The sequence below is a fragment of the Coturnix japonica genome, unplaced genomic scaffold (genome assembly GCF_054131305.1).
Source record: "Coturnix japonica strain WE unplaced genomic scaffold, WE-NBRP24 Scf073, whole genome shotgun sequence".
Taxonomy (NCBI): Eukaryota; Metazoa; Chordata; class Aves; order Galliformes; family Phasianidae; genus Coturnix; species Coturnix japonica.
Window position 1 is genome coordinate 78,040 of NW_028188976.1, and position 21,896 is coordinate 99,935.

The window sequence follows — 21,896 nt, forward strand, 5'->3', positions numbered from 1 at the left end:
GGGGCTTCCTATATTGGGTGGGGGGTCCTATATTGGTGATGGGGGGTCTTATATTGGGGAGGGGGTCTTCATAGCCATATCTATTGGGGGGGGGGGGTCCTATATTGTTTATGGGGGGGGGGTCCTATATTGGTTATGGGGGGGTCCTATATTGGGGAGGGGTCTCCATGCCCATATATCCCTATAGGAGCTGGTATCAGATGCCAACCAACACGTGAAGTCGGCTCTGGCGTCGGTGATTATGGGGCTGTCCCCCATCCTGGGTAAGGACAACACGGTGGAGCATCTGCTGCCCTTGTTCCTGGCACAGCTCAAGGATGAGGTGGGTTAAAATGGGGGGGGGGCTTTAATATGGGGGTCTATGGGGGGATATGGGGGTCTATGGGGGGATTTGGGGGTTAAAATGGGGGGGTTATGGGGGGCTATGGGGGGATTTGGGGGTTAAAATGGGGGGTTATGGGGGGCTATGGGGGGATTTGGGGGTTAAAATGGGGGGGTTATGGGGGGCTATGGGGGGATTTGGGGGTTAAAATGGGGGGTTATGGGGGGCTATGGGGGTTAAAATGGGGGGTATAGGGGGGTTTGGGGGGCGCATCTGCTGCCCTTGTTCCTGGCCCAGCTCAAGGATGAGGTGGGTTAAAATGGGGGGGGGGGCTTTAATATGGGGGGCTATGGGGGGATTTGGGGGTTAAAATGGGGGTTAAAATGTCCCCATACAACCCCCATATAACCCCATATACTCCCATACAACCCCATACAACCCCATATACCCCCATACAACCCCATATAACCGCATATAAACCCCATATCCCCCCGTATATCCCCCATAGTACCCCATACAACCCCATACAACCCCATATAACCCCATACATCCCCATATAACCCCATATAACCCCATACATCCCCATATAACCCCATATAACCCCATACAACCCCCATATAACCCCATATACCCCCCATATACCCCCATATACCCCATACAACTCCATATAACCCCCATACAACCCCCATACAACCCCATACAACCCCGTATACCCCCATATAACCCCATACAACCCCTATATAGCCCCATATACCCCCCTATAACCCCATACAACCCTATACAACCCCATATAACCCCATACAACCCCATATAACCCCCATATACCCCATATAACCCCCCCATATCCCCCCCTATATCCCCTATAGGACCCCATACAACCCCATATACCCCCATATGACCCCTCATATTCCCCCCTATATCTCCTATAGGACCCCATACAACCCCATATACCCCCATACAACCCCCATATAACCCCATACAGCCCCATATACCCCCCTATAACCCCATACAACCCCATAGAACCCCATACAACCCCATATACCCCCCTATTACCCCATATAACCCCATATAACCCCCCATATCCCCCTGTATATCCCCCATATAACCCCATACAAGCCCTATACAACCCCATATACCCCCATACAACCCCCATATAACCCCATATACCCCCATACAACCCCATATACCCCCATATAACCCCATATACCCCCATACAACCCCATACAACCCCATATAACCGCATATAACCCCCATATCCCCCCGTATATCCCCCATAGTATCCCATACAACCCCATATAACCCCATACAACCCCATACAACCCCGTATAACCCCATACAATCCCATACAACCCCCATATAACGCCATATACCCCCCATATACCCCCATATACCCCCATACAACCCCCATATACCCCCCTATAACCCCATACAACCCCCATATAACCCGATATACCCCCATACAACCCCATATACCCCCATATAACCCCATATACCCCCATATAACCCCATATACCCCCATACAACCCCATATACCCCCCATATACCCCCATACAACCCCATATAACCCCCATACAACCCCATGCAACCCCATACATCCCCATATACCCCCATATACCCCCATAGAACCCCATAAAACCCCCATACAACCCCATACAACCCCATATAACCCCGTAGTGCCCCGAGGTGAGGCTGAACATCATCTCCAACCTGGACTGTGTCAACGAGGTGATCGGGATCCGGCAGCTGTCGCAGTCGCTGCTGCCCGCCATCGTGGAGCTGGCGGAGGACGCCAAGTGGAGGGTCCGGCTGGCCATCATCGAGTACATGCCACTGCTGGCAGGGCAGCTGGTGGGTACGGGGAGGGGATATGGGGGGGATAGGGGGGGATATGGGGGGATATGGGGGATTAGGAGGGGATATGGGGGGACTAGGAGGGGATATGGGGGACTAAAGGGGGGATATGGGGGGTATGGGGGGATATGGGGGATTGGGAGGGGATATGGGGGGACTGGGAGGCACTGGAATGGACTGGGATGGATTAGAAGGGGATATGGGGGGACTGGGAGGGGATATGGGGGGATATGGGGGGACTGGGGGGGGATAGGGGGGGATATGGGGGGATATGGAGGGGATATGGGGGGACTGGGAGCCACTGGGAGGGGATATGGGGGGGTTATGGGGGGACTAAAAGGGGATATGGGGCGATATGGGGGATTGGGAGGGGATATGGGGGGATATGAGGGGATATGGGGGGGACTAAGGGGGGATATGGGGGGATATGGGGGATTGGGAGGGGATATGGGGGAACTAAGGGGGGATATGGGGGTACTAGGAGGGGATAGGGGGGGATATGGGGGGATGGGGAGGGATATGAGGGGATATGGGGGGACTAAAAGGGGATATGGGGGGACTGGGAGGGGATATGAGGGGATATGGGGGGACTAAAAGGGGATATGGGGGGATATAGGGGGATATGAGGGGATATGGGGGGACTGGGAGGGGATATGAGGGGATATGGGGGGATATGGGGGGACTAGGAGGGGATATGGGGGGACTGGGAGCCACTGGAATGGACTGGGATGGATTAGAAGGGGATATGGGGGGATATGGGGGGACTGGGAGGGAAGGGGAGGGGATAGGGGGGGATAGGGGGGGACTGGGAGGAGATATGGGGGGACTGGGAGGGGATATGAGGGGATATGGGGGGGATATGGGGGGGATATGGGGGGATTGGGAGGGGGTATGGGGGACTAAAAGGGGGTATGGGGGGATAGGGGGGAACTAAGGGGGGATATGGGGGATTGGGAGGGGATATGGGGGGATATGGGGGGATATGAGGGCACTAGGAAGGGATATGGGGGAATATGTGGGGACTGGGAGGGGATATGGAGGGATATGTGGGGACTAAGGGGGGATATGGGGGGACTAAAAGGGGATATGGGGGAACTAAGGGGGGATATGGGGGGGTATGGGGGCACTGGCAGGGGATATGGGGGGACTAGGAGGGAATAGGGGGGGATATGGGGGGACTAAGGAGGGATATGGAAGGAGTGGGAGGGGATATGGGGGGGGATATGGGGGGATATGGGGGACTAAGGGGGGATATGGGGGTATATGGGGGGACTGGGAGGGGATATGGGGGGACTAAGGGGATAGGGGGGGATATGGGGGGATATAGGGAGAAATGGGGGGATATAGGGGGATATGAGGGGATATGGGGGGACTAGGAGGGGATATGGGGGGATATGTGGGGACTGGGAGGGGATATGGGGGGATATGGGGGGACTGGGAGGGGATATGGGGGGGATATGGGGGGATATGAGGGGATATGGGGGGACTGGGAGGGGATATGGGGGACTAAAGGGGGAATATGGGGGGATATGGGGGGACTGGGAGGCACTGGGATGGACTGGGATGGACTAGAAGGGGATATGGGGGGATATGGGGGGACTGGGAGGGAAGGGGAGGGGATGGGGGGGATATGGGGGGATAGGGAGGGGATATGGGGGGATATGTGGGGACTGGGAGGGGATATGGGGGGATATAAGGGGATATGGGGGGACTAAAAGGGGATATGGGGGGGATAGGGGGGGAATAAGGGGGGATAGGGGGGGATATGAGGGGGGGATATAGGGGGGTATGGGGGGACTAAAAGGGGGTATGGGGGGATAGGGGGAACTAAGGGGGGATATGGGGGATTGGGAGGGGATATGGGGGGATATGGGGGGATATGAGGGCACTAGGAAGGGATATGGGGGAATATGTGGGGACTGGGAGGGGATATGGGGGGATATAGGGGGATATGGGGGGACTAAGGGGGGATATGGGGGGATATGGGGGTCTGGGAGGGGATATGGGGGGGATATGGGGGAACTAAGGGGGGATGTGGGGGGATACGGGGGGACTGGGAGGGGATATGGGGGGATATGGGGGGACTGGGAGGCACTGGGATGGACTGGGATGGATTAGAAGGGGATATGGGGGGACTGGGAGGGGATATGGGGGGATATGGGGGATAGGGGGGGACTAAAAGGGGATATGGCGGGGACTGGGAGGGGATATGGGGGACTAAAGGGGGGTATGGGGGGATATGGGGGGGTATGGGGGGACTGGGAGGCACTGGGATGGACTGGGATGGATTAGAAGGGGATATGGGGGGATATGGGGGGACTGGGAGGGGATATGGGGGGATATAGGGGGATATGGGGGACTAAGGGGTGATATGGGGGGATATGGGGGGACTAAAAGGGGATATGGGGGGATATGGGGGGACTAAAAGGGGATATGGGGGAACTAAGGGGGGATATGGGGGTACTAGGAGGGGATAGGGGGGGATATGGGGGGATGGGGGGGGATATGAGGGGATATGGGGGGACTAAAAGGGGATATGAGGGGATATGGGGGGACTGGGAGGGGATATGGGGGACTAAAGGGGGGATATGGGGGGATATGGGGGGACTGGGAAGGGATATGGGGGGATATGGGGGGACTGGGAGAGGATATGGGGGGATATGGGGGGACTAAAAGGGGATATGGGGGGATATGGGGGGATATAGGGGGATTGGGAGGGGATATGGGGGGATATGGGGGTCTGGGAGGGAATGGGAGGGGATGGGGGGGGATATGGGGGGACTAAGAGAGGATATGGGGGGATATGGGGGAACTAAGGGGGGATATAGGGGGATATAGGGAACTGGGATGGACTGGGCCATACTGTGGGGGTGCTGTGGCTGTCATAGCATGTTCCTGGTCCATACTGGTCCATACTGGTCCATACTGGTCTATACTGGTCCTTATTGGTCCATACTGGTCCATACTGGTCTGTACTGGTCCATACTGGTCTATACTGGTTTGTCACAGGGCGTGGAGTTCTTTGATGAGAAGCTGAACTCGTTGTGTATGGCCTGGCTGGTGGATCATGGTGAGGGGCGGGGGGTCTACAGGGGTCTATAGGGGTCTGTACTGGTCCTTATTGGGCCATACTGGTCCATAGTGGTCTGTACTTGTTTATACTGGTCCTTACTGGTCCATACTGGTCCATACTGGTCTCTACTGTTCCATACTGGTCCCTACTGGTCCATACTGTTTCATACTGTCCCATAGTGTTCCATGCTGGTCCATACTGGTCCATACTGGTCTCTACTGTTCTATACTGGTCCTTTCTGGTCTCTACTGGTCCTAATGGGTTCATATGGGTCCTTACTGGTCCATACTGTCCCATACTGTCCCATACTGGTCCGTACTGGTCCATACTGGTCTATACTGGTCCATACTGGTCCATACTGTCCCATACTGTCCCATACTGGTCTATACTGGTCCGTACTGGTCCGTACTGGTCCATACTTGTCTATACTGTCCCATACTGTCCCATACTGGTCCATACTGGTCCATACTGGTCCGTACCGGTCTCTACTGTCCCATACTGTCCCATACTGGTCTATACTGGTCCTTACCGGTCCATACTGGTCCATACTGGTCCATACTGGTCCATACTGGTCCTTATCGGTCCGTACTGGTCCATACTGGTCCGTACTGGTCCATACTGGTCCTTACCGGTCCGTACTGGTCCTTACCGGTCCATACCAGTCCATACTGATCCATACTGGTCCTTATCGGTCCGTACTGGTCCATACTGGTCCATACTGGTCCATACTGGTCCTTACCGGTCCGTACCGGTCCCGCAGTGTACGCCATCCGTGAGGCCGCCACCAGTAACCTGCGCAAACTGGTGGAGCGATTTGGGCAGGACTGGGCCCAGGGAACCATCGTCCCCAAAGTTCTGGCCATGGCCACCGACCCCAACTACCTGCACCGCATGACCACGCTGTTCTGCATCAACGTGAGCGCTGCCCCATAGCTGCCCCATAGCGGCCCCATAGATCCCCTATAGCTGCCCCATAGCGGCCCCATAGATCCCCCATAGCTGCCCCATAGCAGCCCTATAATGGTCCCCAAAGTTCTGGCCATGGCCACCGACCCCAACTACCTGCACCGCATGACCACGCTGTTCTGCATCAACGTGAGCGCTGCCCCATAGCTGCCCCATAGATCCCCTAGAGCTGCCCCATAGCTGCCCCATAGCGGCCCTATAATGGTCCCATAGAGACCCTGTAATGATCCCATAGTGGTCCCATAATGACACCATAGGGGTCCCATAGCTGCCCTATAGCTGCCCCATAGATCCCCTATAGCTGCCCCATAGCGGCCCCATAGCGGCCCTATAATGGTCCCATAGTGGTCCCATAATGATCTCATAGTGGTCCCATAATGACACCGTAGGGGTCCCATAGCTGCCCCATAGCTGCCCCATAGATCCCCTATAGCTGCCCTATAGCTGCCCCATAGCGGCCCTGTAATGGTCCCATAGAGACCCTGTAATGATACCACAGTGGTCCCATAATGACACCATAGGGGTCCCATAGCTGTCCCATAGCGGCCCTATAGCTGCCCCATAGATCCCCTATAGCTGCCCCATAGCAGCCCTGTAATGGTCCCATAGAGACCCTGTAATGATACCACAGTGGTCCCATAATGACACCGTAGGGATCCCATAGCTGTCCTATAGCGGCCCTATAGCTGCCCCATAGCGGCCCCATAACTGAACCCTATAACCCCCTATCTGACCCTACAACCCCATAACTGACCATGTAACCCCATAACTGACGCCATAACTGACCCTATAACCCCCTACCTGACCCTGTAACCCCATAACTGACCCCATAACCCCCTATCTGACCCTATAACCCCATAACTGACCCCATGACCCCATAACTGACCCCATAACTGAACCCTATAACCCCCTACCTGACCCTGTAACCCCATAACTGACCCCGTATAACCCTATATACCCTATAGGTGCTGTCGGAGGTGTGTGGGCAGGAGATCACCACCTGACCCCATAACTGATCCTATAACCCCATATAACCCCATATCCCCCCATATCTCCCCATATAACCCCATATAACCCCATATCCCCCCATATAACCCCATATCACCCCATATCCCCCCATATATCCCTATATAACCCCATATAACCCCATATACCCCCATATCCCCCCATATCCCCCCATATAACCCCATATCCCCCCATATCCCCCCATATAACCCCATATCCCCCCATATCCCCCCATATCCCCCCATATAACCCCATATAACCCCATATATCCCTATATAACCCCCTATAACCCCATATCCCCCCCATATCCCCCCATATAACCCCATATCCCCCCATAGCCCCCCCATATCCTCCCATATAACCCCATATAACCCCATATCCCCCCATATAACCCCATATAACTCCATATAACCCCATATAACCCCATAACTGACCCTATATAACCCCATATACCCCCATATAACCCCATATAACCCCATAACTGACCCTATATTCCCCCATATCCCCCCATATATCCCTATATAACCCCATATCCCCCCATATAACCCCATATCCCCCCATATAACCCCCATATCCCCCCATATCCCCCCATATATCCCTATATAACCCCATATAACCCCATATAACCCCATATAACCCCATAACTGACCCTATATAACCCTATATATCCCTATATAACCCCATATCCCCCCATATCCCCCCATATAACCCCATATAACCCCATAACTGACCCTATATCCCCCCATATCCCCCCATATAACCCTATGTCCCCCCATATCCCCCCATATAACCCCATATCCCCCCATATCCCCCCATATAACCCCATATCCCCCCATATAACCCCATATAACCCCATATATCCCCATATAACCCCATATAACCCCATATCCCCCCATATTCCCCCATATAACCCCATATAACCCCATATAACCCCATATAACCCCACATAACCCCATTATAACCCCATATAACCCCATATATCCCCATATATCCCCATATATCCCCATATAACCCCATATAACCCCATATAACCCCATATATCCCCATATCCCCCCATATAACCCCATATAACCCCATATCCCCCCATATAACCCCATATCCCCCCATATAACCCCATATCCCCCCATATCCCCCCCATATCCCCCCATATAACCCCATATCCCCCCATATCCCCCCATATCCCCCCATATCCCCCCATATAACCCCATATAACCCCATATCCCCCCATATAACCCCATATCCCCCCATATTCCCCCATATAACCCCATATAACCCCATAACTGACCCTATATAACCCCATATCCCCCCTATATCCCCCCATATCCCCCCATATAACCCCATATATCCCCATATCCCCCCATATCCCCCCATATAACCCCATATCCCCCCATATCCCCCCATATCCCCCCATATATCCCTATATAACCCCATATAACCCCATATAACCCCATAACTGATCCTATATCCCCCCATATCCCCCTATATATCCCTATATAACCCCATATCCCCCCATATAACCCCATATACCCTATATATCCCCTATAGGTGCTGTCGGAGGTGTGCGGTCAGGAGATCACCACGAAGCAGATGCTGCCCACTGTGCTGCGAATGGCGGCTGACGCTGTGGCCAACGTGCGCTTCAACGTCGCCAAGTCCCTGCAGCGCATCGGGCCCATCCTGGACACCAGGTGAGACCCACAGAACCCCATAGGGACCCATAGAACCCCATAGGGTTCCATTGAGACCCATTGGGACCCATAGAACCCCACAGGGATCCAGAGAACCCCATAGGATCCATTGGGACCCATAGAACCCCATAGAACCCCATAGAACCCCATTGGGACCCATAGAATCCATTGGGACCCATAGAACCCCATAGGGACCCATAGGATCCATTGGGACCCATAGAACCCCATAGAACCCCATAGGGACCCATAGAACCCCATAGAACCCATAGGGACCCATAGGATCCATTGGGACCCATTGGGACCCATAGAACCCCCATAGAATCCATTGGGACCCATAGGATCCATTGGGATCCATAGGGACCCATAGGATCCATTGGCTCTCTATGGGGGTCTATGGGGTCACTGTGGGTCTCTCTGTGTCTCTATGGCTCCCTGTGGGTCCCTATGTGTCCCTAAATGTCCCTATGGGGTCTCTATGTGTCCCTGTTGGTCTCTGTGTGTCCCTATGGGTCTCTATGGGTCCCTATGGATCCCTATGTGTCCCTATGTGTCCCTATGGCTCCCTATGGATCTCTATGGCTTCTTATGTGTCTCTATGTGTCCCTATGGGTCTCTATGTGTCCCTATGGGTCCCTATGGGTCTCTACGGGGTCTCTGTGTGTCTCTATGTGTCCCTATGGGGTCCCTATGTGTCCCTATGGGTCCCTATGGGTCCCTATGGGTCTCTATGGGTCCCTATGGGGTCCCTGTATGTCCCTATGGGTTCCCTATGTGTCCCTATGGGTCCCAATGGGTCTCTATGGGGTTCCTATGTGTCCCTATGGGTCTCTATGGGTCTCTATGTGTCCCTATGTGTCTCTATGTGTCCCTATGTGTCTCTATGTGTCCCTATGGGGTCTCTATGTGTCCCTATGTGTCTCTATGTGTCCCTATGTGTCTCTATGGGTCCCTATGTGTCTCTATGTGTCCCTATGTGTCTCTATGGGGTCTCTATGTGTCTCTATGGGTCCCTATGTGTCCCTATGGGTCCCTATGTGTCCCTATGTGTCTCTATGGGTTCTCTATGGGTCTCTATGGGTCTCTATGGGTCCCTATGTGTCCCTATGGGTTCCCTATGTGTCCCTATGTGTCTCTATGTGTCCCTATATGTCCCTATGTGTCCCTATGTGTCTCTATATGTCCCTATGTGTCCCTATGTGTCTCTATGGGGTCCCAATGTGTCTCTATGTGTCTCTATGGGTCTCTATGGGTCTCTATGGGTCCCTGTGTGTCCCTATATATTCCTATGGGTCTCTATGGGGCCCTATATGTCCCTATGGGTCTCTATGTGTCCCTATGTGTCCCTGTGGGTCCCTGTGTGTCTCTATGGGTCTCTATGGGTCTCTATGGGTCTCTATGGGGTCTCTATGGGTCCCTATGTGTCTCTATGGGGTCCCTATGGGTCTCTATGGGTCTCTATGGGTCCCTATGTGTCCTTATGGGGTTTCCATGTGTCCCTATGTGTCCCTATGTGTCCCTATGGGTCCCTATGTGACTCTATGTGTCCCTATGTGTCCTTATGGGGTCCCTGTGTGTCCCTATGGAGTCTCTGTGTGTCCCTATGTGTCCCTATGGCTCCCTATGTGTCTCTATGTGTCCCTATGGGTCCCTATGTGTCCCTATATGTCCCTATGTGTCCCTATGTGTCCCTATGGGTCTCTATGTGTCCCTATGGGGTCTCTATGTGTCCCTATATGTCCCTATGTGTCCCTATGGGTCCCTATGGATCTCTATGGCTTCTTATGTGTCTCTATGTGTCCCTATGGGTCCCTATGTGTCCCTGTTGGTCCCTATGTGTCTCTATGGGTCTCTATGGGTCCCTATGGGGTCTCTATGGGGTCTCTATGTGTCTCTATGTGTCTCTATGGGTCCCTATGGGTCCCTATGTGTCCCTATGGGTCCCTATATGTCCCTCTGGGGTCTCTATGTGTCCCTATGTGTCCCTATGTGTCCCTGTGGGTCCCTATATGTCCCTATGTGTCCCTATGGGTCCCTATGTGTCTCTATGGGTCCCTATGTGACTGTGTGTCCCTATGTGTCCCTATGGGTCTCTATGGGTCCCTATGGGGTCCCTGTATGTCCCTATGGGTTCCCTATGTGTCCCTATGGGTCCCAATGGGTCTCTATGGGGTCCCTATGTGTCCCTATGGGGACTCTGTGTGTCCCTATGGGTCCCTATGTGTCCCTATATGTCCCTATATGTCCCTATGTGTCCCTATTGGTCTCTATGGGGTCCCTATGGGGTCCCTATGTGTCTCTATGGGTCCCTATGTGTCTCTATGTGACCCTATGGGGTCTCTATGTATCCCTATGGGTCTCAATGTGGGTCCCGCCCCATAGCACGCTGCAGAACGAGGTGAAGCCGGTGCTGGAGAAGCTGACACAGGACCAAGATGTGGATGTGAAATACTTCGCACAGGAGGCACTGAGCGGTACGGGGGGTATGGGGTCAATAGGGTCAATAGGGGCTATGGGGTCTATGGGGTCAATGGGGGTATTGGGGGCTATGGGGGCTATGGGGTCAATGGGGGTATTGGGGTCAATGGGGACTATGGGGGCAATGGGGGCTATGGGAGTAATGGGGGTATTGGGGTCAATGGGGGTATTGGGGTCAATGGGGGTATTGGGGTCAATGGGGACTATGGGGGTATTGGGGGCTATGGGGTCTATGGGGCCTATGGGGCCAATGGGGGCTATGGGGGCAATGGGGGCAATGGGGGCAATGGGGGTAATGGGGTCTATGGGGGTAATGGGGCCAATGGGGGCTATGGGGGCTATGAGGTCTATGGGGGTAATGGGGTCAATGGGGGCTATGGGGCCAATGGGGGTATTGGGGTCAGTGGGGTCAATGGGGGCTATGGGGGTAATGGGGTCTATGGGGGTATTGGGGTCAATGGGGGCAATGGGGGTATTGGGGACTATGGGGTCAGTGGGGGCAATGGGGGCTATGGGGGTATTGGGGTCAATGGGGGTTAATGGGGTCTATGGGGTCTATGGGGGTATTGGGATCAATGGGGATATGGGGGCTATGGGGGTATTGGGGTCTATGGGGTCTATGGGGCCAATGGGGGCTATGGGGGTAATGGGGTTTATGGGGTCTATGGGGGTATTGGGGTCAATGGGGATATTGGGGTCAATGGGGACTATGAGGGCTATGGGGGCAATGGGGGCTATGGGAGTAATGGGGGTATTGGGGTCAATGGGGGTATTGGGGTCTATGGGGTCTAAGGGGCCAATGGGGGCTATGGGGGTAATGGGGCCAATGGGGTCTATGGGGTCAGTGGGGGCAATGGGAGTCAATGGGGACTATGGGGTCTATGGGGGTAATGAGGTCAATGGGGGCTATGGGGGTAATGGGGGCAGTGGGATCAATGGGGGGCACATTAGGGTCACATAGGGGGATATATGGGGTCCCATGGGGGGCATAGGGGGCGGAGGGGGGGGTGGTAATTGGGGTCCCATAGGGCTCCATTGGGGGGGGGGCAATTTGGGGAGGGGTCTCTAACAGCCGGATCTCTCTCTCTCTCCCCACAGTGCTGGCTCTGGCCTGAGACCCCCCCCCATCTTCAACGCCCCCCCCCACCCCAAAACCCCCCCCATGGACCACCCGCATGTCACCCCCCCCTCCCCCCCTTATTATAATGGGTGGGGGTCCCACTGTCCCCCCCCCTCCCTTAGTGTAATGGGGGGGGTCCCAATGTTGCCCCCCCCCCCATTACCATCCCCTCCTCCCCTTTATTATAATGGGGGGGGGTCCCAATGTCGCCCCCCCCCCCATTACCATCCCCCCCCTTTATTATAATGGGGGGGGAGTCCCAATGTCACCCCCCCTTATTATAATGGGTGGGGGTCCCAATGTCTCCCCCCCCCCCCATTACTATCCCCCCCCCTTTATTATAATGGGGGGGGTCCCAATGTCACCCCCCGCCCTTATTATAATGGGGGGGGGGGTCTCAATGTCTCCCCCCCCTTATTATAATGGGGGGGTCCCACTGTTACCCACCCCCCGCTTATTATAATGGGGGGGTCCCAATGTCACCCCCCCCCCCCCTTATTATAATGGGGAGGGTCCCACTGTTACCCCCCCCCCACATTATTGTAATGGGGGGGGGGGTCCCAATGCCCCCCCCCCCCTTATTATAATGGGGGGGTCCCAATGTTACCCCCCCCCACATTATTGTAATGGGGGGGGGGTCCCAATGTCACCCCCCCTTATTATAATGGGGGGGTCCCACTGTTACCCCCCCCCCCACATTATTGTAATGGGGGGGGGGGGTCCAAATGTCCTCTATTGCCCCTCCCCCCCCTATTATAACACATGGAGGGGGGGGGGGGCCACGTCACCTTGCCCCCCCCTCCCCCCCCCCATTGATAAGGTGAATAAAGGCCTTTATCAGCCTCCCAGTCCCTCCCAGTTTGACTCATTGGGGGCCCCCAGTGACTCACCCACATTATAAAAGGGGGGGGGGCCTTAAATAGAGGCCCTATATGGGGTTAGAGAGGATCCTATATGGGGTTATAGGCTCCTATATGGGGTTATAGGCTCCTATATGGGATTAGAGGCCCCTATATGGGATTAGAGGCCCCTATATGGCATTAGAGACCCCCTATATGGGATTAGAGACCCCTATATGGGATTAGAGGCCCCTATATGGGATTAGAGGCTCCTATATGGGATTAGAGACCCCTATATGGGATTAGAGGCTCCTATATGGGGTTAGAGGCCCCTATATGGGATTAGAAGCCCCTATATGGGATTAGAGACCCCTATATGGGATTAGAGACCCCTATATGGGATTAGAGGCCCCTATATGTGAATAGAGACCCCTATATGGGATTAGAGACCCCTATATAGGATTAGAGACCCTATATGGGATTAGAGGCTCCTATATGGGATTAGAGAGGCCCTATATGGGATTAGAGAGTCCCTATATGGAAGGCTTGGGGAGGAGGCAGAGATTGGTGGCCCAATTGGGGGGGGCGGCCAGGGGGGCTTTTGGGGTGGGGGTTGTGGGGCTGGTGGCCATGGTGGCACATACGGAGCTTGGAGCCATGGGGTGGTGTCAGGTAATATATGGGGCAGGGGGGGTATAATGGGGGGGGATGTGGGGCTGGAATGGGGGGGGGGGGGATATGGGGCTGGGGGGGGGGGATATGGGGCTGGGGGGGGGTAAGATGTGGGGCTGGGGGGGGGGTGATGTTTTTATCCCCCACCCATAGACCGTATATGGTCTCTATGAGGCTTCTATGGGGCACTATAGGGTCTCTATGGGGCTCTATGGGGTTTTATGTGGTCTCTGTGGGTCTCTATGGGTCCCTATGGGTCTCTATGGGTCTCTATGGGTCTCTATAGGTCTCTATGGGTCTCTGTAGGGTATCTATGGGTCTCTATGGGTCTCTATAGGTCTCTATGGGTCTCTGTGGGGTATCTATGGGTCTCTATGGGGTTCTATGGGTCTCTATGGGTCTCTATGGGTCCCTATGGGTCTCTATGTGTCCCGATGTGTCCCTATGTGTCTCTATGTGTCCCTATGGGTCTCTATGGGTCTCTGTGGGTCTCTATGGGTCTCTATGGGGCTCTATGGGTCTCTATGGGGCTCTATGGGGCTCTATGGGGTCCCTATGGGTCTCTATGTGTCTCTATGTGTCTCTATGGGTCCCTATGTGTCCCTATGTGTCCCTATGGTTCTCTATGGGTCTCTGTGGGTCTCTATGGGTCTCTATGGGTCTCTATGGGGCTCTATGGGGTCCCTATGGGTCTCTATGGGGTCTCTATGTGTCTCTATGGGTCCCTATGTGTCCCTATGGGTCCCTATGGGTCTCTATAGGTCCCTATGTGTCCCTATGGGTCTCTATGGTCTCTCTATGGGTCTCTATGGGTCCCTATGTGTCTCTATGTGTCTCTATGGGTCCCTATGTGTCCCTATGTGTCCCTATGTGTCCCTATGGGTCTCTATGGGTCTCTATGGGTCCCTATGTGTCCCTATGTGTCTCTATGGGTCCCTATGGGTCTCTATGGGTCTCTATGGGTCTCTATGGGTCTCTATGGGTCCCTATGTTTCCCTATGTGTCTCTATGGGTCCCTATGGGTCTCTATGGGTCCCTATGTGTCCCTATGTGTCTCTATGGGGTCCCTATGGGTCTCTATGGGTCCCTATGTGTCCCTATGTGTCTCTATGGGGTTTTATGTGGTCTCTATGGGGTCTCTATGGGTCTCTATGGGTCCCTATGTGTCCCTATGTGTCTCTATGGGTCCCTATGGGTCTCTATGTGTCCCTATGTATCTCTATGGGGTCTCTATACCACTATTACAGTGGGGGGGCTGCATCTTCCTATTGGAGCTGCTGATGTCGGGCTCTACATTTGTGCTGCTGCTGCTGCTGCTCCGTTACCATGCCCTGAGGTTAAAGGTGCTTTAATTGGGGGGGGGGGAGTCGATAATTTGGGGAGGGGTCTTTAATTGGGGGGTGGGAAACCGTAAATAGGGGGGGGGGGGAACCATAATGGGTAGGAACCAAAGAGCGCGGCTGGCGGGGCAGGGGGGGATGAGTGCGGTGTTACTATGGGTCCCCCTTTTGTGCCTCGGTACGTCACGTGTTTCCTGTCCCCCTGGGAAACATTGGTTAGATCGAAGGTTCCGGGGCTGGTTTTGGTTCCTACCCATGTTAATTGTAACCCCCCATTGCCCCCAATGGACCCCAAAGACCCCAGTGACCCCAATGTCCCCATTGACCCCATTGATCCCAATACCCCCATTACCCCCATTGATCCCCATTACCCCCATTACCCCCATTCCCCTCATAGACCCCAATACCCCATTAACCCCATTAACCCCCCATTACCCCCATAGCCCCCATTGCCCCCCATTAACCCCCATTGACCCCAATACCCCCATAGACCCCATTAACCCCCCATTACCTCCATAGCCCCCATTGACCATTACCCCCATAGCCCCCATTGCCCCCCATCACCCCAATACCCCCATAGACCCTATTAACCCCCCATAGCCCCCCATAGCCCCCAATACCCCCATAGCCCCCATAGACCCCAATACCCCCATAGACCCCATAGACCCCAATACCCCCATAGCCCCCATAGACCCCAATACCCCCATAGACCCCATTAACCCCATTAACCCCCCATTCCCCCCATAGCCCCCATTCACCCCATTCACCCCATTACCCCCATAGCCCCCAATACCCCCAAAGACCCCAATCCCCCCTTAGACCCAATTAATCCCCCATTACCCCCATAGCCCCCATTACCCCCAATACCCCCATTGCCCCCCATAGACCCCAATACCCCCATAGACCCCAATACCCCCATAGACCCCATTACCCCCATTGACCCCATTACCCCCATTGACCCCATAGCCCCCATAGCCCCCATTAACCCCCCATTGCCCCCCATAGACCCCAATACCCCCATAGACCCCAATACCCCCATTGACCCCATTCCCCCCATAGCCCCCATATACCCCATTAACCCCATTAACCCCATTGACCCCATATACCCCATTAACCCCATTACCCCCATTGACCCCATAGCCCCCATTAACCCCATTGACCCCATATACCCCATTAACCCCATTAACCCCATTGACCCCATAGCCCCCATGAACCCCATTGACCCCCATCACCCCATTCCCCCCATAGCCCCCATTACCCCCATTAACCCCATTAACCCCATTAACCCCATTGCGCCCATAGCCCCCAATACCCCCATTGACCCCCCATAGCCCCCATTAACCCCATAGCCCCCATTGACCCCATTCCCCCCATAGCCCCTATTACCCCCATTGACCCCATAGCCCCCATTGACCCCATATACCCCATATACCCCATAGCCCCCATTGACCCCCATCACCCCATTACCCCCATTGACCCCAATACCCCCATTACCCCCATTAACCCCATTGACCCCAATAGCCCCAATACCCCCATTAACCCCATAGCCCCCATTAACCCCATTGCCCCCCATAGCCCCCAATACCCCCATATACCCCATTAACCCCAATACCCCCATTAACCCCATTAACCCTATTACCCCCATTGCCCCCCATAGCCCCCATTACCCCCATTGACCCCAATACCCCCATTAACCCCATTAACCCCATTAACCCCATTGCCCCCATAGCCCCCAATACCCCCATAGACCCCAATACCCCCATTACCCCCATAGCCCCCATTAACCCCATTGACCCCATTAACCCCATATACCCCATTAACCCCATTGACCCCATAGCCCCCATTAACCCCATAGCCCCCATAGCCCCCAATACCCCCATTGACCCCCATCACCCCAATACCCCCATTGCCCCCATAGCCCCCATTACCCCCATTGACCCCATAGCCCCCATTAACCCCAATTCCCCCATTAACCCCATAGCCCCCATTAACCCCCCATTCCCCCCATAGCCCCCATTGACCCCAATACCCCCATTGCCCCCATAGCCCCCATTAACCCCATAGACCCCAATACCCCCATAGCCCCCATTAACCCCATTGCCCCCCATAGCCCCCAATACCCCCATTAACCCCATTAACCCGATTACCCCCATTGCCCCCCATAGTCCCCATTACCCCATAGCCCCCATTACCCCCATTGACCCCATTGACCCCATAGCCCCCAATACCCCCATTGACCCCAATACCCCATTAACCCCATTACCCCCATTACCCCCATTACCCCCATAGCCCCCATTAACCCCATTAACCCCAATACCCCCATTAACCCTATTAACCCCATTGCCCCCCATAGCCCCCAATACCCCCATAGCCCCCATTACCCCCATTAACCCCATTGACCCCATATACCCCATTAACCCCATTAACCCCATTGCCCCCATAGCCCCCATTACCCCCATTCACCCCATAGCCCCATAGACCCACATACCCCCATTGACCCCATTACCCCCATTAACCCCATATACCCCCATTCCCCCCATATACCCCATATACCCAATACCCCATTAACCCCATATACCCCATTGCCCCCCATAGCTGGCCATGTTGGACGCAGGCACCTCCGACTGGCGCGTCGTGCTGACCCCCCCCGTATCCTTTATCCCATATTAGGCTGTTCCTTTGCTCCCTCCATCCCGGTTTAAGGGGTCTCCCAGGCCCCCCCTGTCCCCCCCCCCCGGGCTCATTAAGCAAAGCTTTCTCATTAGCCATGTTAATTAGGCTCATTTTAGCCCCCAGGGCCCTATTAGCCACCCCAGGGCCGGCTCCGGCTTTAGGACTTTAGGGGCTATGGGGGCTGTTGCTGTGGGGGGCCCTTTGCTCTTAGGGCTTTGCTATGGAGGCACCCGACCAGGGCCCTATTGGGGGCAGCAGGGGTGGCATGGCTGATGGGAGCCTGGCTGCTGGCTGTGTGTGAGAGGTGGGGATCTATGGGGAGATATGGGGAGATATGGGGTGTCTATGGGGGGCTATGGGGTCTCTATGGGGAGATACGGGGGGCTATGGGGCTCTATGGGGTGTCTATGCGGAGATATGGGGCTCTATGGGGGGCTATGGGTGTCTATGTGGTCTCTATGGGGGGGTATGGGGTCTCTATGGGGGTCATTGGGGCTCTATGGGGGCTATGGGGCTATATGGGGCTCTATGGGTCTCTATGGGGAGATATGGGGCTCTATGGGGGCTCTATGGGGTCTCTATGGGGCTCTATGGGTCTCTATGGGGGCTATGGAGCTCTATGGGGTGTCTATGGGGCTCTATGGGGTGTCTATGGGGCCCTATTGGGGGCTGCAGGGGCGGCATGGCTGATGGGAGCCTGGCTGCTGGCTGTGTGCGAGAGGTGGGGATCTATGGGGAGATATGGGGAGATATGGGGTGTCTATGGGGGGCTATGGGGTCTCTATGGGGAGATACGGGGGGCTATGGGGCTCTATGGGGTGTCTATGCGGAGATATGGGGCTCTATGGGGGGCTATGGGTGTCTATGTGGTCTCTATGGGGGGGTATGGGGTCTCTATGGGGGTCATTGGGGCTCTATGGGGGCTATGGGGCTATATGGGGCTCTATGGGTCTCTATGGGGAGATATGGGGCTCTATGGGGTCTCTATGGGGCTCTATGGGTCTCTATGGGGGGCTATGGAGCTCTATGGGGTGTCTATGGGGCTCTATGGGGTGTCTATGGGGCCCTATTGGGGGCTGCAGGGGCGGCATGGCTGATGGGAGCCTGGCTGCTGGCTGTGTGCGAGAGGTGGGGATCTATGGGGTGATATGGGGTTTCTATGGGGCTCTATGGGGTGTCTATGGGGGCCTATGGGGAGATATGGGTCTGTGTGGTCTCTATGGGGGGTATGGGGTCTCTATGGGGGACTATGGGGTGTCTATGGGGAGATATGGGGGTCTATGGGGGGCTATGGGGTGTCTATGGGGAGATATGGGGTGTCTATGGGGGGCTATGGGGTCTCTATGGGGAGATACGGGGGGCTAAGGGGGGCTATGGGGTCTCTATGGGGCTCTATGGGGGGCTATGGGGCTCTATGGGGGTCTATGGGGGGCTATGGGGTGTCTATGGGGAGATATGGGGTGTCTATGGGGAGATATGGGGGTCTATGGGGCTCTATGGGGTGTCTATGGGGGGCTATGGGGTGTCTATGGGGAGATATGGGGTGTCTATGCGGAGATATGGGGCTCTATGGGGGGCTATGGGTGTCTATGGGGCTCTATGGGGCTCTATGGGGGGCTATGGGGGCTCTATGGGGTCTCTATGGGGGTCTATGGGGTGTCTATGGGGAGATATGGGGCTCTATGGGGTGTCTATGGGGTGTCTATGGGGCTCTATGGGGTCTCTATGGGGCTCTATGGGGTATCTATGGGGAGATATGGGTCTCTATGGGGCTCTATGGGGAGATATGGGTCTCTATGGGGAGATATGGGTCTCTATGGGTCTCTATGGGGCTCTATGGGGTGTCTATGGTGCTCTATGGGGAGATATGGGGGGTCTATGGGTCTCTATGGGGTCTCTATGGGTCCCTATGGGTCTCTATGGGTCCCTATGGGTCTCTATGGGTCCCTATGGGTCTCTATGGGGTCTCTATGGGGTCTCTGTGTTTCTCTATGGGTCCCTATGGGTCTCTATGGGTCCCTATGGGTCTCTATGGGTCTCTATGGGTCCCTATGGGTCTCTATGGGTCTCTATGGGTCCCTATGGGTCCCTATGGGTCTCTATGGGTCCCTATGGGTCTCTATGGGTCCCTATGGGTCCCTATGGGTCTCTATGGGTCTCTATGGGTCCCTATGGGTCTCTATGGGTCCCTATGGGTCCCTATGGGTCTCTATGGGTTCTGCCCCATAGGGAGGCCCCGGATGGAGGCTGGGATCTCTCAGTGGGGCTGTGGCTGGTCCCCGTCACGTTCCTGACTGTGGGTTATGGGGACACTGTGCCCCACAGCGTGTGCGGCCGCCTCGTCTGCCTGGCAACAGGGGTCATGGTGCGCCCCATAGATCCCCATAGATCCTATTAACCCCATAGATCCACATAGATCCTATTAACCCCATAGATCCACATAGATCCTATTAACCCCATAGATCCCCATAGATCCTATTAACCCCATTGATCCCATTGACCCTATTGATCCCATTGATCCCCATTGCCCCTATTGACCCCATTGACCCCATTGATCCCATTGATCCATTGATCCCATTGATCCCATTGACCCTATTAATCCCATTGATCCCATTGATCCCATTGACCCCATGATTCCATGGTCCCATTGGTCCCATTGACCCCAATACCCCCACTGCCCCCAATACCCCCATAGCCCCCCTTAACCCCATAGCCCCCATAGCCCCAATACCCCCATTGACCCCAATACCCCCATTGCCCCCAATACCCCCATAGCCCCCATAGACCCCAATAACCCTATAACCCCCATAGACCCCAATACCCCCATTGACCCCCTTAACCCCATAGCCCCCATAGACCCCAATACCCCCATTGATCCCAATACCCCCATTGACCCCAATACCCCCATTGCCCCCATTGACCCCAATACCCCCATTGACCCCAATACCCCCATTGCCCCCATTGACCCCAATACCCCCATTGACCCCAATACCCCCCCATTGACCCCAATACCCCCATTGCCCCCATAGCCCCCATTGACCCCAATAGCCCCATAGCCCCCACTGACCCCATACCCCATATCCCCTATAGGGTGTGTGCTGTACAGCCCTATTGGTGGCCGTGGCCGCCCGGCGGTTGGAGTTTACACGGGCCGAGAGGGCGCTGTATGGACTGGTACTGGGAGCCAGGTGCCATAGGATGGTATGGGGGGATATAGGGTCAATGGGGTCTATGGGGTTATTGGGGTCTATGGGGGCAATGGGGGTATTGGGGTCTATGGGGGTATTGGGGTCAATGGGGGCAATGGGGTATTGGGGTCTATGGGGGATATAGGGTTATTGGGGTCTATGGGGGCTATAGGGTTATTGGGGTCTATGGGGGCAATGGGGTCTATGGGGGTATGGGGTCTATGGGGGTATTGGGGTCAATGGGGGCAATGGGGGTATGGGGTCTATGGGGGGTTATTGGGGTCTATGGGGTCTATGGGGGTATTGGGGTCAATGGGGTCTATGGGGGTATTGGGGTCTATGGGGGCTATAGGGTTATTGGGGTCAATGGGGGCTATGGGGTCTATGGGGGTATTGGGGTCTATGGGGGTATTGGGGTCAATGGGGGCAATGGGGTTAATGGGGGTAATAGGGGCTATGGGCTGGTGCTGGGAGCCAGGTGCCATAGGATGGTATGGGGGGATATAGGGTCAATGGGGTCTATGGGGTTATTGGGGTCTATGGGGGCAATGGGGTCTATGGGGGTATTGGGGTCTATGGGGGTATTGGGGTCAGTGGGGGCAATGGGGGTATTGGGGTCTATGGGGGGTTATTGGGGTCTATGGGGTCTATGGGGGTATTGGGGTCAATGGGGTCTATGGGGGT

The 21,896-nt window shown here is 55.1% G+C and overlaps 1 protein-coding gene across 1 annotated transcript in view; it reads left to right on the plus strand.

The window, feature by feature from the left end:
• The window catches only part of LOC107307645 (uncharacterized), a 33,419-nt gene extending 20,071 nt beyond the window's left edge, over nt 1–13,348 (plus strand). The window contains exons 9-15 of the mRNA XM_085533988.1: nt 188–322; nt 1,997–2,170; nt 5,183–5,243; nt 6,007–6,161; nt 8,763–8,905; nt 11,285–11,376; nt 12,479–13,348. Coding sequence (XP_085390114.1) covers nt 188–322; nt 1,997–2,170; nt 5,183–5,243; nt 6,007–6,161; nt 8,763–8,905; nt 11,285–11,376; nt 12,479–12,495 — 777 coding nt within the window. The 3' untranslated portion in view covers nt 12,496–13,348. The remainder of the gene's footprint in view (nt 1–187; nt 323–1,996; nt 2,171–5,182; nt 5,244–6,006; nt 6,162–8,762; nt 8,906–11,284; nt 11,377–12,478) is intronic.
• The last annotated feature ends 8,548 nt before the right edge of the window (nt 13,349–21,896 follow it).